The sequence below is a fragment of the Botrytis deweyae genome (genome assembly GCF_014898535.1).
Source record: "Botrytis deweyae strain B1 chromosome Unknown BDEW_015, whole genome shotgun sequence".
In the NCBI taxonomy this organism is placed as follows: Eukaryota; Fungi; Ascomycota; class Leotiomycetes; order Helotiales; family Sclerotiniaceae; genus Botrytis; species Botrytis deweyae.
In genome coordinates, this window is record NW_024066222.1 from 304,811 (window position 1) to 321,362 (window position 16,552).

The 16,552-nt window shown below is 44.0% G+C and overlaps 5 protein-coding genes across 5 annotated transcripts; 2 read left to right on the top strand and 3 right to left on the bottom strand.

The window, feature by feature from the left end:
* Positions 1–1,101: 1,101 nt before the first annotated feature.
* EAE98_006792 (uncharacterized protein) lies at positions 1,102–4,554 on the bottom strand (the record flags this gene model as incomplete). Its single annotated transcript, XM_038954415.1, has 13 exons — positions 1,102–1,168; positions 1,224–1,305; positions 1,358–1,611; positions 1,668–2,044; positions 2,095–2,170; positions 2,225–2,909; positions 3,183–3,472; positions 3,532–3,553; positions 3,605–3,618; positions 3,671–3,785; positions 3,835–4,073; positions 4,124–4,242; positions 4,297–4,554. 13 exons carry the CDS (start codon positions 4,552–4,554, stop codon positions 1,102–1,104), a joined length of 2,598 nt encoding a protein of 865 aa, XP_038809095.1.
* A 1,937-nt stretch (positions 4,555–6,491) lies between these two features.
* On the top strand, positions 6,492–7,980 carry EAE98_006793 (uncharacterized protein; the record flags this gene model as incomplete). The annotated part of the gene is made up of 3 exons (XM_038954416.1): positions 6,492–6,587; positions 6,637–7,812; positions 7,867–7,980. 3 exons carry the CDS (start codon positions 6,492–6,494, stop codon positions 7,978–7,980), a joined length of 1,386 nt encoding a protein of 461 aa, XP_038809096.1.
* Positions 7,981–8,143: 163 nt separating this feature from the next.
* Positions 8,144–8,986, bottom strand: EAE98_006794 (uncharacterized protein; the record flags this gene model as incomplete). The annotated part of the gene is made up of 1 exon (XM_038954417.1): positions 8,144–8,986. The coding sequence occupies one exon, from the start codon at positions 8,984–8,986 to the stop codon at positions 8,144–8,146; it is 843 nt and encodes a 280-aa protein (XP_038809097.1).
* A 338-nt stretch (positions 8,987–9,324) lies between these two features.
* Positions 9,325–11,986, top strand: EAE98_006795 (uncharacterized protein; the record flags this gene model as incomplete). Its single annotated transcript, XM_038954418.1, has 3 exons — positions 9,325–9,364; positions 9,454–9,602; positions 9,689–11,986. 3 exons carry the CDS (start codon positions 9,325–9,327, stop codon positions 11,984–11,986), a joined length of 2,487 nt encoding a protein of 828 aa, XP_038809098.1.
* A 663-nt stretch (positions 11,987–12,649) lies between these two features.
* On the bottom strand, positions 12,650–15,688 carry EAE98_006796 (uncharacterized protein; the record flags this gene model as incomplete). Its single annotated transcript, XM_038954419.1, has 3 exons — positions 12,650–12,662; positions 12,715–15,402; positions 15,486–15,688. 3 exons carry the CDS (start codon positions 15,686–15,688, stop codon positions 12,650–12,652), a joined length of 2,904 nt encoding a protein of 967 aa, XP_038809099.1.
* Positions 15,689–16,552: the final 864 nt, after the last annotated feature.

Consider the following 16,552-nt stretch of genomic DNA (forward strand, 5'->3'; position numbering starts at 1 on the left):
TTGATCTCCTTCTATGTCCTTCTACTCCCTCTCACTTTTCGTCGTGGATAAAGACTGTCTGGTGAATGGATGTTGAGTGTTGTTCCCCAAGCCTTTGATCTTTGTGTTTCTCTTATATGTAGTTGTAGGTAGATACTGACTGTTGAATAGAAAGCGGGTGATATGTTTAATTCTTCTTTTTCTCCTTGTTCTCCTTTCCCTCAGTCGAATCGTATACGAAGACTGGCGGATTAGCGAATGTCGAATGCTAAAGCTGAATGTTTTCTCTTCCTCCTATCTCTATGCGAACAAAGGTAGTAAGATCTCGATGTTGTTGTTGGAGTGAGGATCAAGTGAATGTTATTTCTTGAAGAGAGGTTGTGCGAAGTGGCATGGATGAATGCGAATGAATCGATCAATTGATGAATGCCCAGGTGTCTTCCCTAATCCTCTCGTATTCACTGATCAAGGACTCTGTTTGTGGAAAAACGAAAGTAGATAGTATAATAAGATGGTAGAACCAAGAGTGAAAGCGTTCAAGTGAGGAATTCCATGCAACAGTCATGCTTGATGGGAAGTTTGTTTGTTAAAAAAGGAAGGCGCATTTCGACTGCTTGAAAGTTCGGATAAGTGCACCACCAGAACTATCTCACTTACTTGCCTCATTAAGTGCTTTCTCTACAATTCACTACAAACAACATCCAATGAGTAGGTACATGTTTCATAAAATGTTTGGGAAACTCATCTTGACTTATCATTAGGTAGGTGTTCAAAGATGATGCAAAACTTGAACTGCTAGTCGCACATGAAAGTGACAGGATAATGAAGTGTGTGATTGTTTGCATCTGATATTCTCTGATGTTCTCTTGTATAATTCATATCGATATCCATATCATGTTATTCATAATTATCAATTTCATTCCATTTGATTCATTACCACCCAAAAGAAAAAGAAAAAAACTTCAACATCGCAAAACTCACCCACCAGATTTTGTCCTTCACATTACTGTATTGCGGTCTCATCAAGACGAAGTTGATTCGCTCGAGTGATAGTGGCGTACTTCCTCCCCTGTTGAATGATGAAAGAAGCTTTACCGCCCATACTCAAAGCATGCAGCCAACCTAGAAATCACGGACTAGTCGTGCACCTGCCCATGTGTATGGATAATTACGCTGGTACCAATTGACACTACATGATTCAATTAGCATTATAATAGAGTGAGAATCAATCCGACTTGACTCACAATGTCTTCCTTCCAGCAATACGAGGATGAGTTGCCCACGATCCTCCAAGGATAATGTTGTGTTTCCCGTCAAAGAAGTCGGCTTTGAAGATCAGTTTTTACAAACATTCCATGGACCAAGACAGAAGACATACCAGTATATGCCGGATATAAAGGCATCGGCTCAAATCCTTCATGTTGAACGAGTGGTGAGCTGGTCCATTCCCAAACTCCACCCATATCAGCCTGCCCTGCAAGTTTGTTCCCTCCAGCAGTAACGGAGATGGGATGCCAGTTCTTGAATCCGATATTGGCACCTTCAAGGTCGGTGAAAAGCTCTTGGGAGCTTCCACCGAATTGAGACGCTGGTGCTGGTGGTGTCTCTTCAACGCCCTCGTTTATTAGATGTCTGTTCATCAATTAGTCTTTGCTTATGTCTTAAAGCAATACCACTTCTATGCCTACCCATTGACAGCTGGCACAGTCTTGCCTAGATGTCTCTCTGCTTTCTTTACGTTCAAGCCGTCAACGTGACTGTAAATACTTCGAGCTTCTTCAACCGTTGGGATTCGCCCCCCCATCCAAATTGCACATCCAGAAAGCTCATCATATGAAGCGAATACAGGCCAATCTAGAGCATACTCAAGTGGCACTGGGCCGTAGACTGTTCTAACAGCTTTGTCTTCGAGATATGCCTTACTTAATCGAGGCGAAGCTGACCCATTTGTACTTCCGTTGCTATATCCATTTGAAGTACCGTTGGTGTAGCCGTTCGACTGTCGACTTTTAATCCAAGAAGCAGGGATCTTGCTTTTATGTGTTTGTTCCAGATAAAGAGCGTACTGTTGATAGTTAGGAACTGTGTCTCACAAACATTTCAGGCGTGGCTTGCCTCTTCATTGGTAATTGGTCGTCCTTTGGCTTCAAATGATTGAACCAAAACTTCTCTGGGAGGTTTCTCATTATCCCTGTGGTGCATTGTTATATTTACTTTGTGCTTGAATGGAGCTTGTTTAACATACCATCCAAAATGATTATCCGGTCCAGAATTATCCTCAGGGTCATTCAACCCGACTACGATTTTCTGTTCTGGAATGGTAAACCATTCATTTGGCACTCGCAATGCCTTGGCTTTTATTGCTTCTCCTTCAAAGTTTGGCCTAGCGCTAGTGGGTGGAATAGTCTTATCACTTTGCAGTAACATGTACAAAAGGGTTTCTAAATGCATAGCTTCATGCTCAAACCCCAACCAAAGTGCGCGACCAAGATTTCTGGGAAGTGCTTGGCTTGCATATAACTTCTTGACTTTTGATCTCACCTTTTCTTGATATGAGAGAATCTCCTCAAGTGGTGGCCACTCATCGGGAATCTCGGAATGAGAGTGACATTGCTCGGGATTGTCAACATCCGGATCGATTCCCCTTTCAAAAATTGCGGGATATGAAGAAGGCTCACAAAGCGGCTCTGTAGTAACTTTATTCAGTTGCATGTCCAAGAATGTCGGAATATGTCCCAAGTAGAAAATGCAAGCATTTCGAAGTTTAATTGGCTTCTCGACCAATTCTTCGTTTGGAATCATTTTTCTGGTGACAGTATCCCATACCGACCACAGACCTTTCCAATCCTCAAAAGTTGGGGCCGTAGACGAAGCATATACACCTGGATTCGAGTCGAATGTCATTGTGCTCTTTGTTAAGAGGTGCATATCTTCAAGTCTAAGTTAGAACAGTATTCAATGGGATACAGATAACAGTTGTCGTGTCATGGAAGCGCATTTTGCAATATCATGCCATGTTGATGTCAGTCCCCAGATAGGAAGTGAATAAGCATGCGCCACATATCCGCGATTGGGAGATAACCCCACGCCGATGGTTTCTGTGATCATAAGACCATGTACATTGACGTGGTTTTTGATGTCTACCTGCAAGATTGCTGATTCAAACCGGAGCTGGGAAAAACGAAAATGATACGAAAACTTACTATAATCATCTTTAGAAGCTGACCATTTCTGAGCTTCAATCATCCCAGCATCTTTCACTAGCTTGGCTGTTTCTTCAGGTGAGTATTTTAAACTGACCTCTATCTTCACACGTTCTCCTGCTTTTACAAGAACGTCTTTGATGACGATATCTCGATTTGGAGAATAAAAGGCCTGGTGACGACCTCCTTGTGTGTCGTATACATATTCTCCAATGACAGTCCAGTCTGCAATATCAAATACGTTTTCTCCGAGAATTTTGTTCGCTTGGATCAAGCCATTCAAGATAAACCTTTTGTAAGGAGTAAGCACATAACTGTTAATTGATCGCTATTGATTGCGAGTACATACTTGTGGGTGATCCCTTTCTTGTCTTATTATCAATATTAGCCGCAGGAAAGGTCTTGGAATTGAGTAGACACACCATTATAAGCATGGCTATAGCAAAATTAGCTAAAGACCACCTGAGTGATGATTTTATGGGACTTACTAGATTTTTTCTGGATTACTAGTCGCATCGATGGCAATGAGAAACATGTCCGAGGGGCTAAAAACTTCCGCAAAACTCTTCAAAAACGCTGATGCATCGTGCCTTTGAAAGTTGCCTGCGCGTGGTAAGTTGACTGTTGGTAATCAAAAATTGTAAAGACAAACCAATGCTCGATCCCATCGACACAACGCACTTTGGCCGGGAAGAGTTTTCAGGAAGTTTCAACCATGCGAGACCATCGTCATAAGTTCCATGAAGCCCATGACACTTCACGTATCTAAATTCCGGAACCTGCTCTAGAGTTCTCTCCAATTCTTTCAATGAAAGATCAAGCGCGTAGTAATCGACACATTTTCCCGCCGCATCTAAAGCTCGTAGCAATATACTCACCTTGCGCAAATTACTGTTGATTGTTAGTTCTAGAAGTTTCAAACTCCAACGAAAATTACAAACCCGCTTCCCAGCTCAACAACCATAGAGTTAGAAGGTATATTTGCAGCAATACTTTCTGCGGAACGCTCAAGAACATCTATCTCTGCGTTTGTAAGGTAGTATTCAGACAAATAAGTGATCTGACTCTATAAGTTAACATGGTTGACAGGTTTCCCAGGTAAACGAATACCAACATCTTCATATATTTGTAGACCCCGCTCATCATACAGGAGCAGGGTAGGCAGACTCTTGAGACCACTTTTTGGTCTTAAAGATGCCAATATCTCATCTTTCAACTCAATTTCGGCACCATCATGGCGGATGTCAATAATATTGAAATTCGAATTGTGATGTGATTTGGAATTAGCTCCCGTGACTTTTGTCACATGAGGAGACACGCTTGAGACATCCTCGACAGCACCGTTGGAAATGCTAGGAGTGAGAATAGCCATTCTGATAGAAGAGCTGAGATTGAGGGAGCTTGCAATATGTTATTGATGTATTGTCAATTTGTTCCGAGTTGGTTTAAACTTTGTATTTAAAGGAAGAGAGGTACTTAGGAGCAGTGTTAAGTAGATGTTTACTTGGGGAATTATGGAAGGGAGCTAATATAGTTTCCCAATCTCGCAGAAGCAAGCTAATAGCCGAGGAATTCTCATACTCATGTAAACTTACACAAAGATCTGACATACAGAACCTGTTACAAAGGGAACTAGTATAGATTAAAGGTTCGGCTTAAAAGACTGCAGGCAGGTCAGTGAATGGGGGTTCTCGCGGTTCTCGGGGTCAGTGTTAGTAAGAGTACTACATAGCATTCGAGAATCGAGCCATTCAACAATTTGCTTGGAAGCTCGTTCTTTCATTTTCTTTGTTGAATGGTAAGGATCAATCATATGCAGAATCCCCCCCACATCGAAAGTAAGGGGTGACCTCATATTACTAAACTTGCTCTTAACCCCGCGGTTTGATATGTTTTACTTAATTGATGCTACTAAAGCCACGGATGTGACTTGTGAACAATATGGGCCAGAGGGAGATGTGAGGGAAGGTGTCGGATAGAGAACAACGCAGGTGATGAAGTGTCTACTTAGTACTTAGATACGTATTTCGTCTACCGAGAAGGATGCTTCATTGTATAAAAAAAATCTCTCATCTGCAAAATCATAGGAATGTATGTTTGTACGGACACTCAATACAGCACCACGACATCGATCATGACTTCTCTTGGGATATCCGCCTATCCCGAGATGTAGTCTCAGTCCATTTGTAAGCCAGGCCGTCGCACAAACGCTACCTATCTTACACTCCAGTCTGTCAGGTACAGAGTGTAATGTAGCTCCAGCTTGTGATCACATGAATCAATCGGTGCAAATAATTTCAATTACAGTGCGATTGCATCGAGGCTTATTTGTACTAGACAGATGTAGCTAGCAGTTGATCGATTAGTCCACCAGCCGTTTAGTATTGTGCATTCGTATAGCCTATCTCGAAACTGTGCAGGTAAATAAATAGTCATGACCAGTTGATTTGATTTGTTTCCATAAACCGACCTGGAACTCTCCTGGAAATGAGGGGGGGAAGGACTGGTGACAAATTACCATGTGTAATCAGTGAGCATAGGGTATCCATATCATTCATCTGTTCGAATCTTGATCTGAATAATCCTGCACGTATCGAAGGATAACTGGGCCGAGTCTGCAATCATGTATAGCTTTTGATATTTGCTTGGATGTCATTCTAAGCATTTTCAGACTCCACTTCCGGGTGGTCAATACGCAGACGACACAAGGGTAGGGAATCATATTGCAGTGGGGAAAGAAGACTACTAGGTAGCTGTGGCAAGCTGACTTTATACTCGTATGTCCATGATAATAAGATCCTGACACAAGTCTGACTTTGAAGGAGCCTCATATTTGTAGAGCTGGTATACAAAAGCTATTCAGAAACCGTGGCTATCGAACCTGAGTACAAAAGATTGAGAGAATGATATTTCAAAACCGGTACATAGCTGATCTGATACAAGGGCTTCGGCAATTTATTGAGGGGTGAAGAGGGGTAGATGATCACTTGACACACGTCTAATAGATTTGAGAATCTGTTGATATTCAATTTGACATTAATTAGAAAGTTATATTCTGGAGAAGAAGCTTCATCATACTATCTACGATCCATCGTCGAAATCCGCCTTGAAATATAATATCACGTGACTGTGCCTAATCTTATCGGTAGTTGGTTGCTCCGTCCGTTTGTTTACTTTAACGATCTTTGCAAACAACGACGAAAGAACCAAATACCTATTGCAAAACACACCCAGGTACAAAAATTGAACATAACAACCTGCACTGTCAAGTTCCAATTTACAATAGAGATACGACCACCACATTACAAAATGTCTTACAATCCACGAATGAGCCTTGCTCCCAGCTCACAACAACAAAATCGAGGCAAAAAGAAGGAGGAAGAGAGTGATTCATTCATGCGCCTGGTAAGATGGCCATATCATGATTTCATTGAATTCCCACTGATCATAACAGCCCGACAAAGAAATTGCAGGATGTATCAGCGATATAGGTGTACCATTTACTGCAGCAGACCTGTTAAAGCCCAATCCGCTCCAAATTCAAATGATCTTCGAATGGTTTGCAGAGCTGCTCATGAACACGACTCGCGATACAGTTGATCCTGCTATGCGCGCAGCTTCCGAAGACGTGTGTGAAGACTATCCAGATATAGTTCCGGCAGAAACCAGGAATCTTATGGGTTTCTATGTTAGTTTACGCAAGTTGCTATTTGAGTGTGGCATTACGGATTTCTCGTTTCAAGATTTATACAAGCCAACACACGAACGTCTAGTAAAGATATTCTCTTACATCATCAACTTTGTACGATTCAGAGAAAGTCAAACACAGGTCATCGATGAACACTTCAACAAGGCCGAGACTACAAAGGTTCGAATCGAGACGCTATATATGGAAAACCAAGAGATGGAAAGCCGCTTGGATGAGTTAAAACGGAACCGCAGAGCAATGGAGGTCCATATTTCAGAAAAAGTTAAACGCAATGAAGAGCTGAAAAAGAGGCTCTTAGAATTGCGCCAAAGCCAAGACAAAATGGCACGACGATTTGAAGGACTCACTAAAAAGAAGAAGGAGATGACTGCTATTTTGGAGGAGAAAACTGCCGCGACTATCGAATTGAGACAAGAAAGCTCGAAGTTACAGCCATATGTATCTCAGTCACCAGCTGCCCTGCAAGCATCATTAACAGACTTGAGCAACGCACTAAATACAGACAAGTCGCAAATCGATACCTTGGATCGACGGGCCCGAGCCTTGCAGACTTCGACCGATACTTTCACAGTAGTCTCTGCAGATGTAGTTTCATGTACAAAACTTTTGGAAGAGATTTCGATCGAATTAGCCAAGGAGGAAGATGAAAATGTGAAAGTAGCGAGACAACGAGACGCACTTGGTGAAAGAGGAAACAATGTTCGTGAAGTGGAGAGAACCGAGGCTTTGCTACAGCGACAATTGTCGAAACATCTTGAACGAACAGAGAAATTGAGAGATGGTAGCAAAGCAAAGGCTATGAGTGCTAAAGAGAGGATGGAAGAACTGCGAGCCGTACACAGAAAGCTCACAGAAGAGAGAAACGAAAAAGGCAGGGAGATGGAGAGGAGGAAAGTAAGGATAGAGCAGACAGAAAAAAAGGTGCGCACATTAGAACTTCTGCTAATAGCCTGCAAATTCACTGACACAACACAGATGGCGGATTTGAAAGAAAACATCGAGAATGAAATACACAGTGCGCACGACGAGTTCTTGAAGATGGACTCTCATGTTAAGCTATACATCACGGAAATGGAGCAATCTATTTGATTTTGAGTAAAAGCTTTTGGATTTCATGTTGGACTAGCGATCATGACAGGCATGTTGATGAATTGGTATGAAAAGGTTGGGGGGCTGGTGGCGTTTGGGTATACCTATTGATATATGATGATAATGGCTTCCAGATAAATGTATTTCTTTCTCCGTTTATAGATCACCAAGTACGATGACTCCATTCTGCATTTCCGAAATCAAACCATCTTGCGAATATCCGACCAACCTCTATAGTTCTCCCACTCCAACCGCTATCTCCACCCTCTAACCCAGTGCGCCTCGCACTTCCATTGAGCATCGGAACATGTTCATCCCACCCCTTCCAGGTTCTGTTGTCTCGTCCCATGTTCCCATTTGATTCCAAGCCATTTCTGTCATTGTTTTGACCGCCAATGTCTTCATCGCCATCAACGTCCACTCCCATTGACTCACTCCTTTCTGTTATCCTCTCCATCTCTTCCAGACACACCACTACCCTCTTGTCCCTTCCACTACTTTCAACCAGGCCTGCCAAACTCTTACTTAACCCCTGCGCACTCCACTCACTCGTATCCCTATGTAAGTCTATCAATCCATATACAACAATCATCGCCCTTTTCCTACCCACCTTATCCCATTTTTGATCCGGTGGAGCTCCGATCTTTGAAGCTGTCTCTGGGCAAAGTACAGAGAGATGGGCGCGCAAATGAGAGATCGTGGGAATATAAATTAGAGATATATGACGTGAGAGGGAGATCTGGTGGAGAGTCTTGATGAGGAGTGAGTGAGAGGGCGTTTGAGGTTGCGCGGTGCTGATCGCTGGATTGGGAGGAGAGGAAGGTATGTCGATGGGTGATGGTGGTAATGATGGAGTGTTCGAGGTGACATCTGCGAGGAGGGACGAGATGAACGCCGCGCGAGGTTTGCAAATCAAGATAGTGGTAGGATAAGCACCATGCTTCAATATCCAAGTCAGGAGTTCGGAAGGAAGAGCCGGTGGTAGTGTGATATATGAGGGTGACATTTCGAGCGCAGTGTAGTTGTCGTTCTTTGATATTGGGCGCGATAATGATAATCCTTTCTAGAGAATTGAGCTACAATTAGTGCTGAATGTTAATAATCCATAGTAAAACATATTCTCCGACATCTGCACCACGAGAATTAAGTCATCACCAACAGATATATAGACAATAACAAGTGTTGATACAAAACAAAGAATTAATAATTCTTCAAGGTTGTCATTACCAAATGATGCAATCCCGCAAATATGCGGAGCCAGATCAATAATAATCGCTTATAGCCCCACCATTACAAGCTCCCATTGATCATGTTCCTCTGTAATCTCCTTACGTTGTTCATGAAATGGAATCCATATCTAGAATATCCAGCTTGCTGGAAAGTGGTACGAACTTTTCTTTTCCTGCTTCACTTCACCAAGACATAAATTTGCGACCATGTGGCACAATGACTTTATGCTAACAACGACAATAGCCAGGGAACTCACACTCGATGCCGCGCAATCTGCAAGGAGCTCTCGAGGAGCGGGGGCGCTGAAGACGTTGCCGCCCCAGCAAATCAAGAAGTTGTTGGATAGTAGACATGATAGGGAGGTCTTGGAGGGGTTGAGGAAGGTCATCTCTGTATGTTTCCCCGATTTCCTTGCGCATCTTTGCCAGGCCAACATGGGGCTTGAAAGTCGAGACATAAGCTCTAACAGAACTTGCAGATGATGTACCGTTCTCAGCCATGCCTCACGTTCTTCTCGTCCGTCGTAAAAAATGTCGCATCTCCGAATATCGAGATCAAAAAGCTGGTTTATATCTATCTCCTCAACCACGCGGAACAAGAACCGGACCTGGCCCTTCTCTCTATAAATACGATTCAAAAGTCTCTCTCTGATGGAAACCCACAAGTTAGAGCTCTTGCCCTCAAAACCATGTCTGGAATTCGTGTGCCTGTTATTAGTCAAATCGTGTCGTTAGCCATCAAGAAGGGGCTGGGGGATATGAGTCCCTACGTTAGAAAAGCAGCAGCTTTAGCTATCCCGAAGTGCTACAGATTGGATCCAAACACCCTCCCACAGCTACTAGATTACCTCTCGACTTTACTGGGCGACCGACAATACTACGTAGCAGGTGCAGCAGTAACCTCATTCCTAGAAATATGCCCGGAACGTCTTGACCTTATTCACAAACATTACAGGGGTCTCGTAAAGAAACTAGTTGATATGGACGAGTGGTCACAAATGGCCACTCTGCACTTGATGACTATCTACTCCCGAAAATCCTTCCCAAAACGCATTCGGCGCGTCCGCAAAGCCACCGCTAAAAGCAACGGAAATCAAGAGAATTTCTACGGTGATTCCGATGCTGAACAAGAAGAAGATACCGAAGAAACCAGCGAAATGGTACAGGTCCTTGATCCAGATCTCGAGCTTCTCCTCAAAAGTATCAAACCACTTCTTCAGTCCCGCAACTCTGGTGTCGTGGTAGCAGTATCCCGCTGCTATGTAGCTCTCGGAACACCAGACTATATAAATCACTGCATCGGTCCTCTTATCGCTCTTCTACGTGGCCCCTCTGATATCCAGCACATAGCCCTCTACAATATCGTCTCTGTATGTCTCATACGCCCCGAGGCATTCGTAAAATATGCCTCTCATTTCCTAGTCCGATCAACCGACCTACCGCAAGTATGGGAACTCAAACTCGAATTGCTCACCCTAATTTTCCCACATTGCGATTCCTATATCAAAAGTTTAATACTCAATGAGCTGGAGCATTTCTCCCGTGGCTCGGACCGGGAACTGGTGAGAGAATCAGTGAGGGCTATTGGTCGATGTGCACAAAGTGATTCTAGAACATCCGCAAGATGCTTACGTTTACTGCTGAAGCAAATTACAAGTCTAGATGGTAATCTAGTCGCGGAGTCACTTACTGTAATCAGGCATCTTATACAACAAGATCCAGCATCTCACACACATACCGTTATTCGCTTAGCTAAGAATCTAGACACAGCTACAAACCCGCGGGCCCGAGCGACTATTATTTGGCTTGTAGGAGAATTTGCCGGCATTGATGGGGAGAATAACATTGCACCTGATGTTCTTCGGATTTTGGCAAAGGGCTTTGCTGATGAAGCAGAGCCTGCAAAATTACAAATTGTTCTTCTAGCTGCTAAAGTCTATCTACATCATCTAAATCGGACTACGCCAGAACCAGAACCTATCAAACCTTTATCACCTCCCCAGACTTCCCACGATTATGCCGGCATTGAAGAAGGAAATGAAGGATTCGCATCCCTTGACTCACCTCCACAAACCTCTTTCTCTCCACCCCCCGAACCAGAATCTGAACCCGATCACCCCATAATCGTTCTCTGGAACTACATCCTTCTTCTTGCACGTTACGATACCTCATACGACCTCCGCGACCGTACCCGTCTCTACAAATCTCTCCTCGCGATTCCCTCATCCACTCAACTCGCATCTCTCATGCTTCTTGCACCTAAACCCATCCCCCACACACCCAGTCCCTCCGAAAGCCGCACTAGCTTCACTCTCGGAAGCGCCAGTCTCGTTGTTGGCGAAGAGGGCGGTATGCATGGACTAAAGGGCTATGAGGCACTACCTCCTTGGGTAGAAGCTGGCTCCGAGCCAGACCCTTCGTTACGAGAACCTGATTCTGCCCGAAATGAATATGAAGAGAAGAAAGTCATGACTGCAGGACAGATATTAGATAGTGCGGTGAAGGATTTCAGGCCCAGTGTTTCTCCATCCAAGACGAATGGATTCAATGCTGGTGGCTCTGGCTCTGGTACGGTTCCTGGAAAGGAAAAGACCCTTGATGACTGGCTAGCCGAGTCTGAGCAAGAAGAAAGCGAAGAGGAAGAAGAGGAAGAAGAAGACGAGGACGACGAAGAATCTGGAGAAACAGAAGAGTCTGGAGAGGAAGACTCTGATGAAGCAGAAGAGGAAGAAAGTAGTGATGACGATGATGAAGAACACGATAGATTAGTCAAATAATTGATATCCTGCCCCATGCGACTGGCTGCGCTACCTTCTGAAAATACAAACATGGCTGGGTGGAATGCCTTACACTAGGAGGCTTACTGTTACAACAAATCTTACATAGGCATGAAATACTTAGTCACAACAAAATTAGAGTAATACCAATGAATTTAAATCCAAAGATCATTGTTTGATAAAGAGCTAGGGACAAAAAGAAGCCCACTAGCATTACTATTAGCCAAAGCAAGTAGCTTGGCATCAAATACTACTGAATTATCCTGCTCTCCTACAAGACTTTTGAACCTGGCGTTCGCTCTGAACAGCAAGTAGTCTTGAGCAGAACGGATTCCCACTGAAGAGTCTCCAAATAGAATAAATTATCTAGGTTCATTCACTACATCGGCTCTTGTAATGCCATAAAATGCATTGATGCATGCGCAATGAGGATTGTACAGAAAACCATCAACTGAAAAGGCATTCCTGAACTCCATCTCAAAAACCTGAATAACGCCGCCCATGCATGAAATTTTTATTTGTACAAAGAATATAAACAGAGCCATGGTGGACAACCGACTACTTGAAGGTTTTCTAAATCCAAAAGGCTCTTCTGCAAACTATATGCGGTTTACCTGACCAAGACCAGCCATCAATTGTCGAGGGGTGATGATAGGGATTTAGCTACCAACGGCGACTGCGAAATGATATATTAGCATATGTAGACAATATCAAGCTTCAAATCTTACCCATAAGCTGCATCGACCACTGGTGGAGCTCTTTTGAGTTTTGGAGTGGCTTCCTCAGATAAACGCGACGATTCCTTGCTCTTCTTGCCACTGATTATTCGGACGATTTTTCGTGGTTTCGCAGGTTCCTTCTTTATTTCCGCAAGGATTTCTAATGAAGTGGGACTCAAAGGAGAATCCACCGCAGTATTTCCCTCATCGTCTTTCTTCCCATTTTCCTTATCATTGTCCGTGTGATCAGGGGGAGGTGGTGTTGTCGTAACATTGTGTTCTGGCCACGGGTCGAACATAGGCTCCTCTTCAATTGGTGGTGGTGGCGGGGGTATGTTTTGGTGATTGAAGCCTTGGGGTCCGGAATTTGAAGGGCGAGCATTAGCATAGCCTGGGTCTTGTCTAAATGGTTGACCTGCCATGGTAGGATTGAAAGGATGTCGCTGTGCATTATAAGGTTGTTGAGCGTTGTAAGGAGGCTGTTGAGGACTAAAAGGGTGCTGCTGGGCAACAAATGGAGGTTGTTGAGCATTGAAAGGACGTTGCTCGGTATTGAACGGTGGTTGTTGGTTGTATGAAGGCTGCTGGGCATTATAAGGAGTTTGGTGTGGATTGTAAGGAGGTTGTTGAGCATTGAAAGAAGGTTGATGGTTATATGGAGGCTGCTGCTGAGCATTAAAGGTAGGCTGTTGATTGTATGCAGGTTGGTGTTGAGAATTATATGGCGGTTGCTGAGCATTGAAAGAAGAATGTTGAGCATTGAAAGGGGGTTGCTGAGCATTGAAAGGGGGTTGCTGAGCATTGAAAGGGGGTTGCTGAGCATTGAAAGGGGGTTGCTGAGTATTGAAAGGAGGTTGCTGAGCATTGAAATGAGGTTGCTGAGCATTGAAAGGAGGTTGCTGAGTATACAAAGGCTGCTGCTGAGCATTGAAAATGGGTTGTTGGCTGTGTTGGGTGTTTTGAGAATTGTAGGGAGTCTGCTGATTTTCATAAAGAGGTTGCTGGGGACTGTAGATAGGCTGTTGGAGGTCCTCAATGGGAATCATGACTGGAGGTCCAGGCTCAACCGGTTTCGGAGCACCAGAAACACCCAAAGACGCCAGTAACGCCTCAGTTGGGTCGGCACTCTCTCCCGCCTGAGGAGCCCAGATATCGTCCGGCGCTTCAGGAAGAGGTGGGGAGTTGTTCGATGCATTATCACCACAGAATCTAGGCAAGCCATCCGCAGATTTGAATGACTGGTCATCAACCTTTTGACGTTTGTTGTTTTTCAGGGTAGAAATATCAGCTTGTAGTTGCTCATCGATATCATCTTGGTCCGTTGGGCTTGGCTTCCGCTTACCGGTGCGTGGTATGTTTGCAGCGGTGGCTTTTCGAGTTGTAATAGATACATGTGCGTCGCCATGTCTCGATATCATAAAAGCATCAAGTTCTTCAAAGGATACTGAATCATCTCCAGCGTTTAACTCCTGGAAAGTTGGATCTTCTTGTAAATATGGCCATTGAGGCGTCTTTCTGACGCTTTGTCTATACTCCTTCAAATTTTCTTTTCTTGCATACCTTGAAATTGAGATGGTTGATTTCTTGTCGATGAGAGGGACTGGAGTCATGTCAAATCTGTTGGCCAAAGGCTGGGCAAGTGCAACAGTTTCATGTCTTTCGCCTGCAGCTTGGAAGATCTTTTTGTAATCCCAATTGAACTGCTTTTCCTCATCAGTCCGGTGACTGTCCTCCTTTAAAACGGCTGGTTGGCCATCCCATTCAGATATGTTATCTCCTGAGCTGGGCGAGCCAAAGGGTGTACTCGCCACACTTGAGGCCCTTGAAGGTATTGGTACCTCGGCGGGTTGAGAAGAAGCTTTGGAAGGGGCGGTAAGTGTAGTGTTTTTGGATCGAGGGACGTACAGCCCGCGTTTATTCACCTCTGGGGACGCCATCGATGGATTCTGGGATGCCGCCCGACTTGTACTTTGCTGAGGCTGCTGAGATCCCACCCGGCTTTCCCCTTGCTGGGGCCATACTCGACCTTCACTTTGCTGAGATTGTTGTGATTGGGACCTCCTGAACTCACGATTATAGCCAGGATTTGATTGCAATTGTCCTTGCTGTTGTTGTGGTCCATTAGGAGGAGACACCACTGGCGGTGAACCAATCCATTGCCCATGATTGGGCGTGCCGTTGCTTTGATGAGGTACTGATGAACTTCGGCTATTGTAACCTTGATTGTAACCATTGTTTTGAGGCTGAAAGGGGGTGGCTGGGGCTGATGGGGGAGGATACTGTGGACCATTTTGGCTGTGGGTTGGTGGTCCATACTGTTGTGGTGAACTAGATTGGGGGTGTTGAATATACGGAGCTTGATAGCCTTGAGATCCATGTTGCTGTTGAGATGGATTATTGTAGTTCGCTCCATTGGCAACAGGTTGTTGATTAGGATACGCCTGTTGTGGAGGGCCCTGTTGCTGTGGATTTGGTGTGGAATGTTGCTGATACAGCGGACTCGGAGCAGATGGCATTGGGCCATTGAACTGAGAATTTTGACCAGGGTCCGTGAATTGCGACATTGGAGCACTTCCAGGGCCAGCATAGGGACCATACTTGGAACCCATCTGACCATTTTGAGCGTTCGCCCACTGTTTTGTTTGGGGTGGTGCACCATACCCATTAACATTTGTTGTCTGAGGAGCAACCATAGTACTTATCATTATTAGCCCAACTCTTGGCAAGAACAAAAGATACGAGAAGAAAGTATCAAGATATGGAAACAACTCATCACTCACGCTTGACCACTTTGATTTTGATTCGGACAATCCTTGACGTAATGCCCTTCTTGACCACACGTGAAGCATATTGGAAGACGAGGAGTCTTATTAGGTACAGGAGCATTGTAAGAATTGTTGTAGTTTTGAGGTGGGCCAGTGTAATTATTGTTGTAGTTATGTGGTGGTCCTTGAGGACCACCTTGAGACCAATTTCCCAACATAACGGACTCTCCTCTATACAAAAAGAATCCTATTTTACTATCAAATCATCAATCGGTCGGAGGATGAATTTGCGTGACACTGGGTTGAGCTTGAGTCGAGAAACCAAGTTGATGGAATACCGGTAACCTTTTGAGAGACAAAGTATGTATTCTGACGCGACAGAAAAGACGAGGAGCAATAGGAAGAAGTTGGCTATGCTTATTAATGAATTCTTGTTATCTTGGTCCTTGAGGTTGCGATAATGGAAAGCATCGATGACTTTGATGGATAGATAGAAAAAGGGTTTTCTTGTTCTTGTTGTCCGCGAAATTGAAATAGATGTTCAGAATGATGTGGTGCAACGGTACTGTGAAAAAAACATGGACCGTATTCAAGGATGAACTGTTGTCTGTATGTATGTAGCCCCCCGGACTCCCCAGTAAATAAAATCAAAAGGAAGTACTATTTAAGTACCTTGCTAGGGTCACTATTCCCAGCCCAACAAATCCACATGCAAAAGCGATTGAAAATGGAATGGATAGAGAAGAAGTGTAGCAAAAAAAACAAATACGATGACTTCTTTTTTCCTTTTCTTCCTTATACTTTGATCATGACTTGACTCGACCTGACCAAACGAATGTGTCTCGAGCTGAAGAGAAGCGAAGAAGAATGTTTACTTCCCAGAAGGACAGAGAGAGTGAGTAAGTAGGTGACTTTGACAATAGTTATTGTTCCCAGTTATAATATCAGCAATTGTGAATATGAATTGGGGTGCCCTTTTTCTTAGTCTCTGGTACTGCGAGTAAAGGTAGGGGAACAGAGAGAGAAGGGTTATGGTCGATATGGGGCAGGTATTATTGATTTATTGACGGATATTGGAGGAA